The sequence below is a fragment of the Pleurodeles waltl genome, chromosome 1_1 (genome assembly GCF_031143425.1).
Source record: "Pleurodeles waltl isolate 20211129_DDA chromosome 1_1, aPleWal1.hap1.20221129, whole genome shotgun sequence".
Taxonomy (NCBI): Eukaryota; Metazoa; Chordata; class Amphibia; order Caudata; family Salamandridae; genus Pleurodeles; species Pleurodeles waltl.
In genome coordinates this window covers 8,589,685-8,609,780 of record NC_090436.1, presented here as the reverse complement: position 1 = coordinate 8,609,780, position 20,096 = coordinate 8,589,685, and the positions used below count along the sequence as shown (strand labels likewise).

The 20,096-nt window shown below is 51.4% G+C and overlaps 1 protein-coding gene across 6 annotated transcripts in view; it reads left to right on the top strand.

Annotated features, from left to right (window-relative positions):
• Positions 1-20,096, top strand: part of RTKN (rhotekin) — a 442,062-nt gene that overhangs the window by 174,664 nt on the left and 247,302 nt on the right. For 4 of the 6 annotated variants that reach the window (XM_069205546.1, XM_069205607.1, XM_069205581.1 and 1 more), the window contains exon 1: positions 16,150-16,410. The exons of the other annotated variants lie outside the window; for them this stretch is intronic. In XM_069205546.1, coding sequence (XP_069061647.1) covers positions 16,294-16,410 — 117 coding nt within the window. In that variant the 5' untranslated portion in view covers positions 16,150-16,293. Of the gene's footprint in view, positions 1-16,149; positions 16,411-20,096 lie in introns of those variants that run through there. 6 annotated transcript variants of the gene reach the window in all.

Sequence of the window (20,096 nt, the reverse complement as noted above, 5' to 3'; positions counted from 1 at the left end):
AAAGCCTGGACTACGGGACCCCCAACATTGGACACCCAGAGGAAAAGTCCACTCCAGACTCTCTGAGGACCAGAAACAAGCTCCACTTGAAAGACTTCAGGCCACAAAAGAACCACCCCCTAGAGTGGCCTGCTAACCTGCAATCCACCCTCAAAGTGACCTGCACCAGGCCCTATGAACTCTAGGACACACAACCCTTGGCTGACCAATCCACGCTGCACCCAGGCTCCCTGGCCCCCGCATCAACAAACCAGCTGTGCTCCAGGGGTCTTAAACCTCTTGAGACCTCTACACTCCACGGGGACCCTCCAGATGAATCTATAAGTCCATCTGTGCAGTGTCTTCCCAATTGTTCCCCTTCACTGTTCTGCACCATCTCCAAGGCTCTCAGCCACCGCTCCCACCAAAACCGGGAACCACCTGAAATTCTCCGGCTGGCCCACACGACACCGTAGCGACCTCGACCTCGAAACAAAGGGGGACACTTGTAAAAACATTGTTTGATTTTATATGCATGTTTAAAGTTTTCTTCCATTGATTCCTATGGTGGGTAATTAAGCACAGACACAGAACATTTTCTAAAATTTGAAAATCATAAATTAAATAGTACTTACCTGATTTTAATGAGCTTGGTCTTAAAACTTTCATAAAAAATTGAAGTAGGTTTGTAAATTGGTCTCAAGTAATTCTTCAGAACGTGTGTCCATATTTATTGATACTGTGAGTACAACAAATGCTGGGCACATCTCGAAGATACGCCTAACTGCTCGCCCACACGACCACAAAAACAGAGCATTGGGTGGTCTGCTTTTCACCTCTGGAAACCAAGGTGGGGTCGCTTGGACTCGCTGTGCAGCGCACGTCACTTTTCTATAGAGAGCCGAGCCTCTCCTACAAGGACACACACTGACCTTTAGAAATTAAAAGGGTGGCTGGTTTATCGAGGTCTCACCTGCACTCTCTTTATGCGGGTGTTGTCAGTTTATTACCCGAGGAGGGACCTTCATTTCAACTGGTTCACTTGTTGCACTCTTGGGGTTCAGTGCAGGAACTCTGAGGTCCACACGCCCGTCCGGACACACTTTAAATCCCATAGCTAGATTTAAAACTGACCTCCAGGCTGTAATATTGTTGTGTTTCACCAACATTTAGGGCCATATTTATGAGGGAGTTGTGTTGTACCTCCAAAATTAGATTTATGAAGGCCAAGCAGGCGGGGCTCCTCTATATGGGCGGAGGAGTGTCGCCCCTGCCAACAGCAACCACTGCAAATCCTTTTATGCAGAAAGGATCATAAACTCTATTTATTATCCTTTCCGTGTAAAAGGGATGGGCATTGGGGGTGACGAGCCAAGGGGACTGCTCTGTACACTCCCCTCAGAGCACACGTGTGTTTGGCCGACACATGTGCACTGTGCTCTCTCCAGCCCGGCACTGTGTTGCCAGGCTGCAGAGAGCAGGCACCGGCTCCTGGTCTGCATGGGAGCACCCTGGCTGGGGGCTCCTAGCCAATTCTGATGCTGCTTTGATCGTCAGGATTGGCGCAGGGCAGGCTGGCAGCCTGTGCCTGCAGCAGCAACGGGAGAGGAGCGGCACGCGGCGTGGGAGCAGAGGTACTTTAAAAAATGTTTATTATTATTTAATTATTTTTTTCCCGTGCCCTTCCCCTCCATCCACCCCGCCCAGCCACGCGAGCCGCTCCTGCACCCAAGGGCACCTTGCGTGGCCCTGCATGGCTTGATAAATGCAGAGAATTGAAACGCTGCACAAACTGTTGTGTTTCTTTGCCCAGGGATGTATCCCAAGGGTGTTCCCACACAACACCCATGGAGTTTAATGCATTTCCAGATTTACCACAGAGAGAGTAGAGGGAGACAGACTCCATAGAGAGAGAGAGCATGTGTCAAAACCTTACGCTGCCCCAGGTGAGGCGTAACAAGGGGAAATATATGTAATTCTCCCCCTTGTTTCCGCTTTCCATTCTGCAGCACAATAGAAAGGGGAAAGCACCTCTCTGGACTGTTTTTGTGCAGGAAGGTGGCCCTGACTGCACAAAACCAATCCTGCATGCACTGCAGGCACGCTTGCACCATGGTGGAAGACTGCCCGCGTTGGCGCAAGGCTGCAGAAACAGCACCAATGCAGGGAAATGGCATGGACGCAGCATGGCCCATATTTATACTTTTTTAGTGCCGCATTTGCGTCATTTTTTTACGTAAAAGCGGCGCAAACTTACAAAATACAATTGTATTTTGTAAGTTTGCACCGTTTTTGCATCATAAAGTGGCGCAAATGCGGCGCTAAAAAAGTATAAATATGGGCCCATATTCTTTAAATACAGCACGTCCCTGCCCTGTCACGCAGCGCATTGAGGTGACTTGCTGCGCAAATATACCCCGTAGTTTTTTAATCCAGCACGGGGTGCAGCGCAGGAGTAGTGAAGAGAGGGGGGAGGTACCGGCAATAATAAAACACCCCCACCCTACATCACCATGGCCCTTGCAAGTCTTCAGACAGTTCTCTGTCTTTATAAATGGCAACTCCTCTGTGATTTGTAACGCAGCAATGATTTGTTTCCATTTAGCGCTTCATACTCATAAGCCCGCCGCTTCTAAGCACTGTGAAAAAAAGGTGTTACTGGTGCCCAATTGGATGGGGCTGAGACTTACCCACCATGGAAGGCAGAGTGATTCTCGCTTGGCAGCTCTGTAACTCACTGAGCCCCATCGGTTGTCTCCAGGCGCTTTATTCCACAACCTGCACAACTTTAAACAAAACTGACAGATCTCTCTGCTGCCCCTGGGCCCAGCTAAGCGACAGACCCGGCCCAGTTGTTACTTGACGCTCACATGTGGGGGTCTTGTTGGATTTACAGACCCTTTACCTTGTTGCAGACACTCTACCCACTGAGCTGTCTTTAGGCACAGAAGGGGGAGTGATGGAGTCTGCCTCGTTCCCTTTATAGTGACAGAAACAGGAGGCTGAGCACCTGCGCTTCTTCAGGAGGCCACTAGAGGGAGACAGACACCAGAGAGAGAGAAAACAAAGAGAGACAGACACCACCGAGAGAGAGTAGAGGGAGACAGACACCAGAGAGAGAGAGAGTACAGGGAGACAGACACCAGAGAGAGAGAGCAGAGGGAGACAGACACCAGAGAGAGAGGGAGTACAGGGAGACAGACACCAGAGAGAGAGAGCAGAGGGAGACAGACACCAGAGAGAGAGAAAACAAAGAGAGACAGACACCACCGAGAGAGAGTAGAGGGAGACAGACACCAGAGAGAGAGAGAGTACAGGGAGACAGACACCAGGGAGAGAGAGCAGAGGGAGACAGACACCAGAGAGAGAGGGAGTACAGGGAGACAGACACCAGAGAGAGAGAGCAGAGGGAGACAGACACAACAGAGAGAGGGCGGAGGGAGACAGACACCACAGCGAGAGAGAAGAGGGAGACAGGCACAACAGAGAGAGAGTAGAGGGAGACAGACACCAGAGAGAGAGAGCAGAGGGAGACCGACACAACGGAGAGAGAGGGCGGAGGGAGACAGACACCACTGCGAGAGAGTAGAGGGGGACAGACACCCGAGAGAGAGAGTAGAGAGAGACAGACACCACTGAGAGAAAGTAGAGGGAGACAGACACCACGGAGAGAGAGCAGAAGGAGACGACACCAGAGAGAGGGTGGAGAGAGACAGACACCATAGAGAGAGTAGAGGGAGACAGACTCCACAGAGAGAAAGAGAGAGAGAGAGCAGAGGGAGACAGACACAACAGAGAGAGTAGAGGGAGACAGACACCAGAGAGACAGAGAGAGAGTAGACGGAGACAGACATCACAGAGAGAAAGTAGAAGGAGCCAGACACCAGAGAGAGAGTAGAAGGAGACAGACACCAAAGAGAGAAAGTAGAGGGAGACAGACACCATAGTGAGGGTAGAGGGAGACAGACTCCACAGAGAGAGAGAGAGCAGAGGGAGACAGAGACCGCAGAGAGAGCAGAGGGAGACAGACACCATGGAGAGAAAGTAGAGGGAGACTGAGACAACAGAGAGAGTACAGGGAGACAGACACCAGAGAGAGAGAGAGAGAGTAGAAGGAGACAGACACCACAGAGAGAAAGTAGAGGGAGACAGACACCAGAGAGAGAGAGAGAGTAGAAGGAGACAGACACCACAGAGAGAGAGAGTAGAGGGAGACAGACACCACTGAGAGAAAGTAGACAGAGACAGACACCACTGAGAGAGAACAGAGGGAGACAAACACCAGAGAGAGAGGGAGAGTACAGGGAGACAGACACCAGAGAGAGAGAGAGCAGAGGGAGACAGACACCAGAGAGAGAGAGCAGACAGAGACAGACACCATGGAGAGAAGGTAGAGGGATACAGACACCAGAGAGAGAGAGAGAGAGAGAGAGAGAAAGAGAGATAGAGAGAGAAGAGGGAGACAGACACAACAGAGAGAGAGTGGAGGGAGACAGACATCACAGCGAGAGAGTAGAAAGAGACAGACACCACTGAGAGACAGCAGAGGGAGACAGACACCACAGAGAGAGAGAGAGAGAGAGAGAGAGAGAGAGAGAGAAGAGGGAGACAGACATCAGAGAGAGAGAGAGCAGAGGGAGACCGATACAACAGGGAGAGAGTGGAGGGAGACAGACACCACTGAGAGAGAGTAGAGGACGACAGACACCACTGAGAGAGAGCAGAGGGAGACAGACACCACATAGAGAGAGATAGAGAGAGAGAGAACAGGGAGATAGACACCAGAGAGAGAGCAGAGGGAGACCGACACAACAGAGAGAGAGAGTAGAGGGAGACATACACTAGAGAGAGAGTATAGAAGGAGTCAGACACCATGGAGAGAAAGAAAAGGGAGACAGACACCACAGAGAGAAAGTAGAGGGAGACAGACACAACTGAGACAGTAGAGGGAGACAGACACCAGAGGGAGAGAGTAGAAGGAGACAGACACCACAGAGAGAAAGTAGAGGGAGACAGACACCATAGAGAGAGTAGAGGGAGACAGACACCAGAGAGAGAGAGAGAGCAGAGGGAAACAGACACCAGAGAGAGAGAGAGTAGAGGGAGGCAGACATCAGAGAGAGAGGGTAGAAGGAGACAGACACCACTGAGGGAAAGAGAGAGTAGAGGGAGACAGACACCAAGGAGAGATGCAGACCATAGCTTAGGATAGCTGGGTACTCAGTGCTTTTTAAACACACAGCTAGAGGGCGACAGACACCAAGGAGAGAGACGCAGATTACAGTTTAGGATAGGTGGGTACTCAGTGCTTCTTAAACACACAGCTAGAGGGCGACAGACACCAAGGAGAGAACTACAAAACATGGCAGAGAAGAGCTGGGCGGTCGGTGCTTCCTAAACCTACAGCTAGAGGGGTAGAAAGACACCACTGAGGGAAAGAGAGTAGCGGGAGAAAGACAGCAAGGAGAGAGACACAGAGCACAGCTTGGGATAGCTGGGTACTCGGTGCTTCTTAAACACACAGCTAAAGGGAGACAGACACCAAGGAGAGAGACGCAGCCCACAGCTTAGGATAGCTGGGTACTCAGTGCTTCTTAAACACACAGCTAGAGGGAGACAGACACCAAGGAGAGAGACGCAGCCCACAGCTTAGGATAACTGGGGAGACAGTGCTTCTTAAACACACAGCAAGAGAGAGACAGACACCAAGGAGAGAGACGCAGACCGCAGCTTGGGATAGCTGGGTACTCAGTGCTTCTTAAAGACACAGCTAGAGGGAGACAGACACCAAGGAGAGAGACGCAGACCGCAGCTTGGGATAGCTGGGTACTCAGTGCTTCTTAAACACACAGCTAGAGGGAGACAGACATCAAGGAGAGAGACACAGACCGCAGTTTAGGATAGCTGGGTACTCAGTGCTTCTTAAAGACACAGCTAGAGGGAGACAGACACCAAGGAGAGAGACGCAGACCGCAGCTTAGGATAGCTGGGTAGTCAGTGCTTCCTAAACACTCCACTAGAGGACGACAGACACCACGGAGAGATGCAGCACAGACAGGAGGGATGTGCACAGACACACAAACAAGGGCAGAGCAGGACACAGACACCTATAGGGGACAGCCACTGCTGGAGCGTGTGCACCGCCCAGGCCCTGCCACTGGGGGGAGCATAGACCCCCTCGTCTTCAGTGTGCCTGCTATTCCTCAGCAGTTCCTCTGATCCTTTCCTGTGATTCTTGATCCATTTCCTGCTCTAGCTCACGCCCTCCCCCGTTGAGGATTGTCCCTTACAATCACTTTCCTTTTCGTGAGAGAATATCTTGCACTTACCCCCTCATTCACTCAGCCTCACTGCATTTGTAGGAATTCCATCAGAGATGCCTGTGAACATGTGACCCCTTTAACCAGGTCTAGAGACCTCTGTCTGCAGCAGGGTGCATTCTGGGACTTGCAGTTTCACTTTTAACATGTGTGAAATGTCTCAAAGGCCACAGCATGTGGGGTGCTGTTGACTAAAAGGGCGGGTCCAACATTAAGTGTTGTAGGGCCACTGGGTGGCAATGGTTAAGTCTCCTTCTTGCTGGGATTATTCCATTTAGAGCAGGGGTCTTCAAGCTGGGGCGGGACCCCCTAGTGGGCCTCAAATGATCCGGTGGGGGCTTAGGGGTGTGTCAGTGAGCAGTAAACCCCTCTGTAAGGGGCATCACTGACATGTTTTGTCATTTATATCCAAGCTGGGAGTATGTGTCAGGAGGGAAGGAACCCCTAATTCTCTTCAAACCCCCCCACCCCCACTTCTAGTACCCACACTCTGGGTACATGACAGGTTAGTAATGCCTGCCTGACAAGAATAGTATGTTTGGCGTCCTGTAACATTACTTAACTGCGATGTTTAAATGTCTAAACATATTTAAACATTGCCAATTTAATAGAATAATTGAGAAACATTTGGAGGGGGGCCTGATGATTTTTACTTCCAAGGGGTGGGGTTTGGAGAGGCGACATCAAAACATTTGAAAACCACTGATTTAAGGACTGAAGGGTCTGTGTGAGCTTCCCACAATCTGCAGTGTGTCACATCCTCTTCACAATGACTGACCGACAAACACTGATGTCTAGTGTAAGTGTTTACAGGATGCGACACCATATGTAGGAAGCTGGGGTACTCACTGGGGCACATTCTCCCAGCACCGCCCAAAGCTAGCGCCTAGTCAGGCAAACACTGTTCCTCTAAGAGCGTCCTTTCTACCCTTTAGCAGCGCAGAAGCAAGAGGAGGAAGGCTCCTCCGAGACCACTCACTGTGCAGCATATTTACAAGCCCTGTGCACCCGTCACTTTTTTGACACTCTGGTGGCACAGAGTGCGGACACATATCTACGAAGCCGCACAAATGCGTGGCTCTTCCTGCCCTTGTAGATATGGTGAGCTGCGTTGCATTACTCTGCGTGAGCTGCGTTGCATTACTCTGCGTGAGCTGCGTTGCATTACTCTGCGTGAGCTGCGTTGCATTACTCTACGTGAGCTGCGTTGCATTACTCTGCGCCAGGGAGGCGTTCCATGGGGATTATGATGTGTTTTTGCATGCAACACCCATTGGTTTTGACGCTGCCCCAGATTTTTTATTGACATAAACCTAGGAAAGCGCCAAAACCTTACGCCTCCCCAGAGCAGGCGTAACAAGGAGAAATATCGTTAATTCTTCCTCTTTCTATGTGTGCAGCACACATAGAAAGAAGAAAACGCCTCTCTGGATTGTCCTTGTGGAGGAGGGGGCACTTTTCTGCACAATCCAATACTGCATGTATCGCAGATACCCTTGCGCCATGCTGCATGGGTGCCTGGATTGGCGCTAGGCAGTCAAAAGGGCGCCAGCGCAGGGGGAAAGGGCAGAAATGCACCGTTCTTTGTAAAAACTGAGCATTCCTGCCCTTTCCTTGTAGCGCAGCAAGACTTGCTTCTCCGCCCTGCTCCACTTTCTTGTAAATACGCCAGTGCTTAATTTGAGCCGGTGGTTACCAGTGCAGGGCACCGGCACTTATTTTTGAGGGCCGGCACTTATTTTGCTGCCTCAAACATTTACTGAGAGCAAAAGACATATGGGAAAGATGGAGGAAGAGAAAAAGGAAAAAGCGTCACAATGGGACAAAAGCAGAAAACTGCTAGAGTGAGCTGAAGGGGCAGGGAGTGGCTGTAAATGGATTGAAGAGACCCGAGATGGCTTCAGGATTAAGCTGCCTCAGTATTCCGTGTTTGCACATTTAATTGCAGCACCTGCGTGTTTCAGAGGAGGGCTTTGGGCACCGGCAGTCTTTATTTACAAATTAAGCACTGAAATATGCCCCTAGGTGTCAGCAGTCCCAACACAATCCTTGAATCAAGAAACACTCAGTCAGTAAATCCAGCAAACAAATTCAGGGAAGTGGGAAACGTATTGCATGTGTAAAATTTCGCAAAAACGGCAAAAACGGGATCAGTCACTGCAAAGGTCTCCAGTTTCCAATCCAGGCATCTTTTAAGCTCTGCGCAGACAGCCAGTGAAGGTTACTGCACATGCATGGAGGCTTCTGCCCATGCCAGTGGCCCTGCATGGCTCCCACTTAAAGCCTCCCCCTTGCCTACAGGAAGGCCAGAGGGGCTGGGTGAGAAGCAGTCACCTTGGGCAGGCAGGCACAATTCCCAGCTGCCATATCTCAAGAGTTCTTTGCGGGGTGTTTCTGGTTAAGCCCCCACAGCAGAGTGGGTTCTGGTCCTTCCACATCTGACTAAGCATCAGGCGGGGATCCCTCTCTCCCGGGTGCTAGTTCAGACCATGGTGATGACATCAAAGTATTTTTCTCCCTTGGAGAGAACTCCTTCAGGAAACCAGCTCAAAGTGAGTTTGATCATTGTTTCTTTCCGTACTTTTTGTATTTCTGTGTATGTCGATGAAAGTACTTTTCAAGTCTCAGAACTGAGTTTAGTCATTCTTACTGTGAGCTCTGCTGGGTCCTGAGTCCTGTACCCCACACCTCCTGGGTGAGGAAGCCTTGGACTGCTCTGCTTTGCTGCCTTGGGGGTCAAGTACTAAAACTTGGCTGTTTTGGATCTTGGCCCAACCGGTCATCTCCGCTCCGCCGACCTCACCCTCGCAACCGTCCCACGCGTCCGCAGAACTACAACCGGCGGTAGATCATTCTTGCACCAAACGTGGAACACTCTTCCCACCCAACTGCGCCAGACCAAAGACCTCCTTACCTTCAGGAAACTTCTCAAGATCTGGCTGTTCAAGGAGTAGCAGCACCTCTCACCCCCCACCCCACCCCGCCTCAGCGTCTTGAGTCCCTCACAGGTGAGTAGTGCGCTTTATAAATTCCTGATTGATTGATTTTGAATGCCCCTGCTGTTGCCTGCATCACAAGTGCCAAGATGCTCCTTCGGGAGTGAATCATGAGCTATATCAAGCTTAATAATGATATAATAATTAAATATTAATAATAATTGTAAGATGGTCTAGAACTTCAGAGGTGAAAGACTTCAACTCAGAGAATTGGAATCCAGTAACTCCTGCTTGAAATTGGATCCCGAAACAATTATCATGTCTTCACCTGTCCAGCGCCTGGATACCCTCACGGGTGACCAGTAGCACTCTACACATCTACTGACTGACTTCCTTCTTTGCTGTTTTTGTCTTAGTAAGGTCCACACTGACGGCCTCCTTTACAAGGACCTAGTGACACACTGCACAACTGAGGCGTATTTTATTTGGCGCTCCGGTGGGCCAGTGTGCCAGCCCATATGTACAAGGCCACGCAATGCCACCTTGTGTAGCTTTTCATGGCCTTGTAAATATGGACCCCTTTCACGCTTAACACTGCGTGAAATGGGCGTTCCATGGGTGTTGCTTGGGGTGTTCCCATGCAACACCCATGGAACCCGAAGGAATTCGATGCATTCCCAGATTTAGAAGGCTGGAATGCGTGAGATTCCTACGCCACCTCAGGGTGGGCGTAAAAGTGGTGCAACGATGAGAAATAACCTTATTTCTCCCCTTTTTTCCCTCTTTTTATGTCTGCTGCATTCTGCGCATTCCACGCATTCTGCAGCACACATAGAAAGAGGAAAACACTTCTTGTGATTGTTTTTGTGCAGGAAATTGTCCCTTCCTGCAGAAAAACAATCATCCCCACAACGCAGGCATCCTTGCACAATGGTGCAAAGTTGCCTGCTTTGGCGCATGGCAGCAATTTGTCCACCAGCGCAGGGGGAGGGGACGGAAATGTGCTGTATCTTGCAGATATGGTGTTTCTGCCTTTTCCCGGTGGCGCAGGGCAGCGTGGCAAGGCATTTGCTGTGCCACACCTATGCCACGGGCTTTGTAAATGAGGCCCTGAGTGTTCACCAGTTGGACATTTCCTAGCCCCTGATTTTTAGTGCAGTTTACATGACCACACTAAGGGGCCGATCACTAGCGACCGGATAATAGTGTCCGGTATTACCTTTATCTGCAGTATTACTGCACCAGCGCGGGGCCATTGCGAGTTTCCAGCTCCTGATTGCCCATTATCGTCCATTACTGGTTGAAAGTGGGATTCCTGGGAGACTCGTGATGGCCCCTGAGTGACCTTGGGCCACCTGCTGTCACACACTGGAGTGAAGTGACAGGAAGTGTTGGGGAGAGCTATCCTCCTCACTGTGGCCCTGAGGATGTGAAGAGGAATCGATGTGTGTTGATGGTGAGGGGGTTTGTTTCAGCAGTGATGTTTGTTCTTGTGTGATGTGTTAGTGGTGGGGCTTGTAGACCATTAGTAGTGTGATGTGTTTTGTTGTGTAGGGGGCCGCACACAGGTGTGTTAGTGTGCTGTGCTTGAGGTCTTGTTTGTGGTTGACGCCCTCATGTCTGGATATACAACGCTCTGTATTACTAGGAAGTGGACTGCTTGCTCTGAAAAAATACTGGCGCCCCCATTCACCAAGGGGAATCGGTCCGTTGGTGACCCCTTCCCGTTTCAAATGGGTTAATACCAATTTGAAATTGGTGGAACTGCTACTGTTTTTTGACCCCATTCACCACTGCAAAACAATCATGCATGGGCCTGTGAGTTGTAATTAGAAAGGGACGCCCTTGGCACACCCCTTCCTAATTGCGAGTCGCAATCCATATTTTGGGAGTCGTTAACAGGATACTGACTCGCATATTAGGGATAATAAATGCAACAAAGCCATTTTGCGGTAGCAAAAGACAAATTTCTCATTTTGCAACTGTAAAATAGCTTTCTACATCTAGCCCATCATTTTCTAACCTGCACCATGCAGTTTGCATGCAGCTCTTAGATGGCAGCTCCTAGCTCAGTGAGATAGGTTATGATTGTAACCTATTAACTGCACAGTAACAAAAGGATCTCTATGATAAAAGCAAGAACCCACTGAGCTATCCTCCTTAAAAGCAGGTCTGTGATCTGCATGGCACACATTCTTTGCAGCAGGCACATTAACCCTCTGCACTACCTTAGATGAGTCAAAACTGGCACTAGACAAAACTCTGATCTCTGTCCAGCAGGTACATTGATCACCAGAGTTAGCTTGGCACTTTCATCATTGCCTGAGAACTGTAACTCTGGAGTGCCCGATGCCCGGTACAGCCAATCTGGCCTTGACCCTCCCCGTTGTATCTCGTGCTGAAACAGTCATTAATTTAACTGCACTTTTTACTTTGTGTCAAGAAGACGTTTGTTCTTTGAAAATACCGCCCTGTCCAGACATTGAGTTAATTAAGGATTGTTCTGCTGTATCTGGCAGTACCTGAGTGTCAGCCCCCCTCTGCCTCCTGGGGTGCGCCCTGACTGTGGGGTGCACCAGCCCCCAGGCTCTGGCGGGACAGTAACCATGCAGGATACTGCCCAGTAGCAGCTGCCTGCCCAAGAGCACAGGGAGCGTCTGTGCTTCTGCCGAGAAGCACACATATGAACTCCTGTGTGAACAAGTTTGAACTGTGTCATGTTTGTGGTTATGAAATGATGCTTGTCTTGTTCATGTGTGTGGGTTTGTACGGCTGCTGCTGTATATCGTGTGTGTGTGTGTGTGTGTGTGTCTGTATATGTGTTTGTGTGCGTGTATGTCTGTGTGTGTGTGTGTCTGTATATGGGTTTGTGTGTGTGTATGTCTGTATGTGTGTGTATGTGCGTGTCTTTTAAATGGGTTTGTATGTTTTGAATGGCTTTCTTTTGACTGTCTCCTGTCTGAACTCTCCTCTGCTACAATAGAAGTCAATAAGAAAATTATATTGTTCCCTTATTTCCAAAATCTGGCACTTTCCAGTTCTAAAATGTCAGAATGTAAGCTATGTGTGTCTAGGTACATGTGTATTTGTGTGTGTGTTTGTGAGTGTGTGTGTGAGTGTGCAATTGTGTGTGTATGTGTGTGAGTGTGCATTTGTGTGTGTGTGTGTATGTGTGTGTGTGTGTGTGTGTGTGTGTGAGACTGTGCGTGTGTATATGTGTGTGTGTGAGTGTGCAATTGTGTGTGTGTGTGTGTAAGTGTGTGTGTATGTGTGAGTGTGCAATTGTGTGTGAGTGTGCATGTGTGTATGTGTGTGTGAGTGTGCAATTGTGTGTGTGTGTGTGTGTGTGTGTGTGTGAGAGGCTGTCTGGTTGTGTCCATGACTAGATCTGCAGCCTTGTGTACATGTGTGTCGGGTGGGTGCAGATGTGTGTGAACGGGGGGGGGCTGTCTGCACATACGCCCCCCCCCCCCCCTTCCTGCTGCTCCCTCTGTGGGAGGGGTCATGTATGAGGCCATTAGAGCAGCCATGAAAGAGCCTTTTTCTTCTGCAGCTGGAGCCAGCGGCACATCAGCCCCAGAGCCTGTGGCAGCAGAGGGGGGCCGGTGTGTGGTGTGGAGAGGGGAGCTGAGCCCTGGCTGCAGAGAGAGAACTGGAGGCTCTGGCAGGAGAGGGGAGCTGAGCCCTGGCTGCAGAGAGACAACTGGAGACTGGTGGGAGAGGGGAGCTGAGCCCTGGCTGCAGAGAGACAACTGGAGACTGGTGGGAGAGGGGAGCTGAGCCCTGGCTGCAGAGAGACAACTGGAGACTGGTGGGAGAGGGGAGCTGAGCCCTGGCTGCAGAGAGAGAAAGAGAGAGAACTGGAGGCTCTGGTGGGAGAGAGAGCTCGGCCCTTGCTGCAGAGAAGGAGCTGGTGTCTGGCCACAGGGAAGAAGCTGGTGTCTGTCTGCAGTGAAGGAACCGAGGTCTGGGGAAGAGAAGGATCTGGAGTCTGGCACAGAGAAGGAGCTGGAGTCTGACCACAGACAGGAAGTAGACATCTGGCTACTTAGAGAACTTCCGCCTGTGGCAGCACAGGGGGAGCTGACTCTGTTGTTACAGAAAAGGAGCTGGTGTCTGACTGTAGGGAAGGAGCTGGTGTCTGGCTCTAGTGAAGGAACCGAGGTCTGGCCTCAGATGAGCTGGTGTCTGGCTACAGAGAAGGAACTGAGGTCTACCTACAGAGGAGGAGCTGGTGTCTGACTGTAGAGAAGGAGCTGGTGTCTGGCACAGAGAGGCAGCTGGAGTCTGACCACAGGCAGGAAGTAGAAGTCTGGCTGTAGAGAGAACTTCCGCCTGTGGCAGCACAGGAGCAGCTGACTCTGTTGTTACAGAGAGGAGGCTGGAGGCCAGCCACAGAGAAGTAACTGGAGTGAGACTGAAGCCAAGCATGTCTGGCTGCAGAGATGGAGCTGGTGTCTGACTGTAGAGAAGGACCTGGTGTCTGACTACAGAGAAGGACCTGGAGGCCAGCCACAGAGAAGTAACTGGAGTGAGACCGAAGCCAAGCATGTCTGGCTGCAGAGATGGAGCTGGTGTCTGACTGTAGAGAAGGACCTGGTGCCTGACTACAGAGAAGGACCTGGAGACCAGCCACAGAGAAGTAACTGGAGTGAGACTGAAGCCAAGCATGTCTGGCTGCAGAGATGGAGCTGGTGTCTGACTGTAGAGAAAGACTTGGTGTCTGACTACAGAGAAGGACCTGGAGGCCAGCCACAGAGAAGTAACTGGAGTGTGACTGAAGTCAAGCATGTCTGACCGGCACTCGTCCCTTTGCTACTAAAGCATGAACTTTTGGTCCTGTTGATGAGTTCTGGTCCCTGTAGACTCCTGAGCCAGGAGGCTTCTAGGGGCCCCTGGGGGGCTTGCTGGAGAGTGAGCCAACGGTGGGGCTGTGGCCAGCACCCGCTTAATGCTGCGGGGCTGTGTCACCGCCCTGAGCGCAAGGGCCAGTGGGCTGCACCCAAGCAAGCGGCCCCCGGGGGCAGTGGGTCACTTTGACGCCCCTTTAAGGTCGCCTCTTCCGAGCCTCCACCCTCCGTCCTGATTCCCCAGCCCTCCTCCGGGGGCCTCCTTCCCAGCCTCATTCCTTACTCCACAGCCTCCTCCGGGGGGGTCCCTTCCAGTTCCCTTCCTCTCTTCTCAGCCCCTCCAGGACGTTTGCACGAATCAGGGCCAAGCTTGGAAGCTCCTCCACAGAGGAAAAGGCACCGAGTGCCGGAAACATCTGCTGCTGGACGCGGAGAGCGCGTTATATAAGGAGGGGGTGTCACCCCCTGATGTGTGCTACACAAGGGGACCATTCACTTCATGGTGAATGATCGGGAGGTGCTTCACCCATGACGTGCGCTACACAAGGGGGCGGTTCACTCCTTGCCGGGTGGTTAACTCGGGTAACCCACAGCTCCTCCGTGGCTGGCGCGCCTAGGGTGGGAGGTGCTGGGGCTTCTCCTAGGTTCATACTCGCTAAGGACGCCTCTCTGCCCCGCGCACAGGGACCTCTCTCCACCTGGACACCTCCTTTCTCGCTGGACACTTCTTTGCTTCGAGGCACCTCCTGCACAAGGAACCCCCTGGACACTTCCCATCTCCCAGGGCCCCTCCCTGCATTGCGCACAAGGACCCCCTGGACACTTCCCATCTCCCAGGGCCCCTCCCTGCCTTGTGCATAAGGACCCCCTGGACACTTCCTGCGCAAAAGGACCCACCGCCTTTGGCGCTTTCTTCCTCCAAGGCACCTCTCTGTCCTGCCCACAAGGGCCTCCCTGGATACATCCCATCTACCAGGGCACCTCCCTGCCTTGCGCACAAGGACCCCCCTGAACACTTCCCATCTCCCAGGGCACCTCCCTGCCTTGCGCACAAGTACCCCCTGGGCACTTCCTGCGCAAACGGACCCACCGCCCTGGGCGCTTTCTTCCTCCAAGGCACCTCTCTGTCCTGCCCACAAGGGCCTCCCTGGATACATCCCATCTACCAGGGCACCTCCCTGCCTTGCGCACAAGGACCCCCCTAAACACTTCCCATCTCCCAGGGCACCTCCCTACCTTGCGCACAAGTACCCCCTGGACACTTCCTGCGCAAAAGGACCCACCGCTCTGGGCGCTTTCTTCCTCCAAGGCACCTCTCTGTCCTGCCCACAAGGGCCTCCCTGGATACTTCCCATCTCCCAGGGCACCTCCCTGCCTTGCGCACAAGGACCCCCCCTGGACACTTCCCTTCTCCCAGGGCACCTCCCTGCCTTGCACACAAGGACCCCCCTGAACACTTCCCATCTCCCAGGGCCCCTCCCTGCCTTGTGCACAAGTACACCCTGGACACTTCCTGCGCACAAGGACCCCCCCACACCTTGGCACTTACTTGCTCCAAGTCACCTCTCTGTCCTGCGCACAAGGACCCCCAGGACACTTTCTTACTCCAAGGCACCTCTCTGTCCTGCGCACAAGGACGCACCGGATACTTCCCTGCTCCAAGGCACCTCTCTGTCCTGCGCACAAGGACCCCCACAGGACACCTCCTTACTCCAAGGCACCTCTCTGTCCTGCGCACGAGGACGCACCGGATACTTCCCTGCTCCAAGGCACCTCTCTGTCCTGCGCACAAGGACCCCCCCAGGACAGCTCCTTACTCCAAGGCACCTCTCTGTCCTGCGCACAAGGACGCACCGGATACTTACTTGCTCCAAGGCACCTCTCTGTCCTGCGCACAAGGACGCACCGGATACTTCCCTGCTCCAAGGCACCTCTCTGTCCTGCGCACAAAGACCCCCCCAGGACACCTCCTTACTCCAAGGCACCTCTCTGTCCTAGGCACCTCCCTGGACACTTCCCATCACCCTGCACATAGGCCCCTCCCTGCTCTCTGTGCACCCCCTGTCTGGCACCCACCTGTCTCCGCTCCAGTGTCGCAAATGGGTGATCACGGGTTGCCCTGCTTCAGGGTATGACGCGCAGCTGGACATGCACGCAGAGGACCGGAGCACCACTGGCACTGAAGGCCGGTAGGCCTGCCCAGGACTGATGGACTCGTGGTACCAGGGCCTGTCCAGGGACAAGCTGTTGGACATGGAGGACAAGCTATGGATCCTGGAGGACCTCAACATGATGTACATCCGACAGATTGCGCTGAGCCTGGAGGTGAGGCCTGGTGTACGTCAGGTGTGAGGCGGGTGCATAACATATCATAGCACAGTATACCTGGAGGTGTGAGGCAGGTGCATACCATATCATAGCACAGTATACTTGGAGGTGTGAGGCAGGTGCATAACATATCATAGCACAGTATACCTGGAGGTGTGAGGTGTGTGCATATCATATCATAGCACAGTATCCCTGGAGGTGTGAGGCAGGTGCATACCATATCATAGCACAGTATACCTGGAGGTGTGAGGTGTGTGCATATCATATCATAGCACAGTATCCCTGGAGGTGTGAGGCAGGTGCATAACATATCATAGCACAGTATACCTGGAGGTGTGAGGTGTGTGCATATCATATCATAGCACAGTATCCCTGGAGGTGTGAGGCAGGTGCATACCATATCATAGCACAGTATCCCTGGAGGTGTGAGGCAGGTGCATATCATATCATAGCACAGTATACTTGGAGGTGTGAGGCAGGTGCATATCATAGCACAGTATCCCTGGAGGTGTGAGGCAGGTGCATATCATATCATAGCACAGTATAATTGGAGGTGTGAGGCAGGTGCATATCATAGCACAGTATCCCTGGAGGTGTGAGGCAGGTGCATAACATATCATAGCACAGTATACCTGGAGGTGTGAGGCAGGTGCATACCATATCATGGCACAGTATACCTGGAGGTGTGAGGCAGGTGCATACCATATCATAGCACAGTATACTTGGAGGTGTGAGGCAGGTGCATATCATATCATAGCACAGTATCCCTGGAGGTGTGAGGCAGGTGCATACCATATCATAGCACAGTATACTTGGAGGTGTGAGGCAGGTGCATATCATAGCACAGTATCCCTGGAGGTGTGAGGCAGGTGCATATCATATCATAGCACAGTATACCTGGAGGTGTGAGGCAGGTGCATACCATATCATAGCACAGTATACCTGGAGGTATGAGGCAGGTGCATACCATATCATAGCACAGTATCCCTGGAGGTGTGAGGCAGGTGCATACCATATCATAGCACAGTATCCCTGGAGGTGTGAGGCAGGTGCATATCATATCATAGCACATTATACCTGGAGGTGTGAGGCAGGTGTATAATATATCATAGGACAGTATACCTGGAGGTGTGAGGCAGGTGCATTCCAAATCATACCACAGTATCCCTGGAGGTGTAAGGCAGGTGCATACCATATCATAGCACAGTATCCCTGGAGGTGTGAGGCAGGTGCATACCATATCATAGAACAGTATCCCTGGAGGTGTGAGGCAGGCGCATATCATATCATAGCACAGTATCCCTGGAGGTGTGAGGCAGGTGCATACCATATCACAGAACAGTATACTTGGAGATGTGAGGCAGGTGCATATCATATCATAGCACAGTATACCTGGAGGTGTGAGGCAGTTGCTTACCATACCATAACACAGTATCCCTGGAGGTGTGAGGCAGGTGCATACCATATCATAGCACAGTATGCATGGAGGTGTGAGGCAGGTGCATATCATATCATAGCACAGTATCCCTGGAGGTGTGAGGCAGGTGCATACCATATCATAGCACAGTATACTTGGAGGTGTGAGGCAGGTGCATATCATATCATAGCACAGTATACCTGGAGGTGTGAGGCAGGTGCATATCATATCATATCATAGCACAGTATCCCTGGAGGTGTGAGGCAGGTGCATATCATCATAGCACAGTATCCCTGGAGGTGTGAGGCAGGTGCATACCATATCATAGCACAGTATACTTGGAGGTGTGAGGCAGGTGCATACCATATCATAGCACAGTATACCTGGAGGTGTGAGGTAGGTGCATATCATATCATGGCACAGTATACTTGGAGGTGTGAGGCAGGTGCATATCATATCATAGCACAGTATACCTGGAGGTGTGAGGCAGGTGCATATCATATCATAGCACAGTATACTTGGAGGTGTGAGGCAGGTGCATAATATATCATAGCACAGTATCCCTGGAGGTGTGAGGCAGGTGCATATCATAGCACAGTATCCCTGGAGGTGTGAGGCAGGTGCATATCATATCATAGCATAGTATCCCTGGAGGTGTGAGGCAGGTGCATACCATATCATAGCACAATATCCCTGGAGGTGTGAGGCAGGTGCATATCATATCATAGCACAGTATACCTGGAGGTGTGAGGCAGGTGTATAATATATCATAGGACAGTATACCTGGAGGTGTGAGGCAGGTGCATTCCAAATCATACCACAGTATCCCTGGAGGTGTAAGGCAGGTGCATACCATATCATAGCACAGTATCCCTGGAGGTGTGAGGCAGGTGCATACCATATCATAGCACAGTATCCCTGGAGGTGTGAGGCAGGCGCATATCATATCATAGCACAGTATCCCTGGAGGTGTGAGGCAGGTGCATACCATATCACAGAACAGTATACTTGGAGGTGTGAGGCAGGTGCATATCATATCATAGCACAGTATCCCTGGAGGTGTGAGGCAGGTGCATACCATATCATAGCACAGTATACTTGGAGGTGTGAGGCAGGTGCATATCATATCATAGCACAGTATACCTGGAGGTGTGAGGCAGGTGCATATCATATCATAGCACAGTATACCTGGAGGTGTGAGGCAGTTGCTTAGCATACCATAACACAGTATCCCTGGAGGTGTGAGGCAGGTGCATACCATATCATAGCACAGTATGCATGGAGGTGTGAGGCAGGTGCATATCATATCATAGCACAGTATCCCTGGAGGTGTGAGGCAGGTGCATACCATATCATAGCACAGTATACCTGGAGGTGTGAGGCAGGTGCATATCATATCATATCATAGCACAGTATCCCTGGAGGTGTGAGGCAGGTGCATATCATCATAGCACAGTATCCCTGGAGGTGTGAGGCAGGTGCATACCATATCATAGCACAGTATACTTGGAGGTGTGAGGCAGGTGCATACCATATCATAGCACAGTATACCTGGAGGTGTGAGGCAGGTGCATATCATATCATAGCACAGTATACCTGGAGGTGTGAGGCAGGTGCATATCATATCATGGCACAGTATACTTGGAGGTGTGAGGCAGGTGCATATCATATCATAGCACAGTATACCTGGAGGTGTGAGGCAGGTGCATATCATATCATAGCACAGTATACCTGGAGGTGTGAGGCAGGTGCATATCATATCATAGCACAGTATACCTGGAGGTGTGAGGCAGGTGCATACCATATCATAGCACAGTATCCCTGGAGGTCGGAGGCGGGTGCATAACATATCATAGCACAGTATACCTGGAGGTGTGAGGCGGGTGCATACCATATCATAGTACAGTATACTTGGAGGTCGGAGGCGGGTGCATAACATATCATAGCACAGTATACCTGGAGGTGTGAGGCGGGTGCATACCATATCATAGTACAGTATACTTGGAGGTCTGAGGCGGGTGCATAACATATCATAGCACAGTATCCCTGGAGGTGTGAGGCGTGTGCATATCATATCATAGCACAGTATCCCTGGAGGTGTGAGGCAGGTGCATATCATATCATAGCACAGTATACTTGGAGGTGTGAGGCAGGTGCATACCATATCATAGCACAGTATCCCTGGAGGTCGGAGGCGGGTGCATAACATATCATAGCACAGTATACCTGGAGGTGTGAGGCGGGTGCATACCATATCATAGTACAG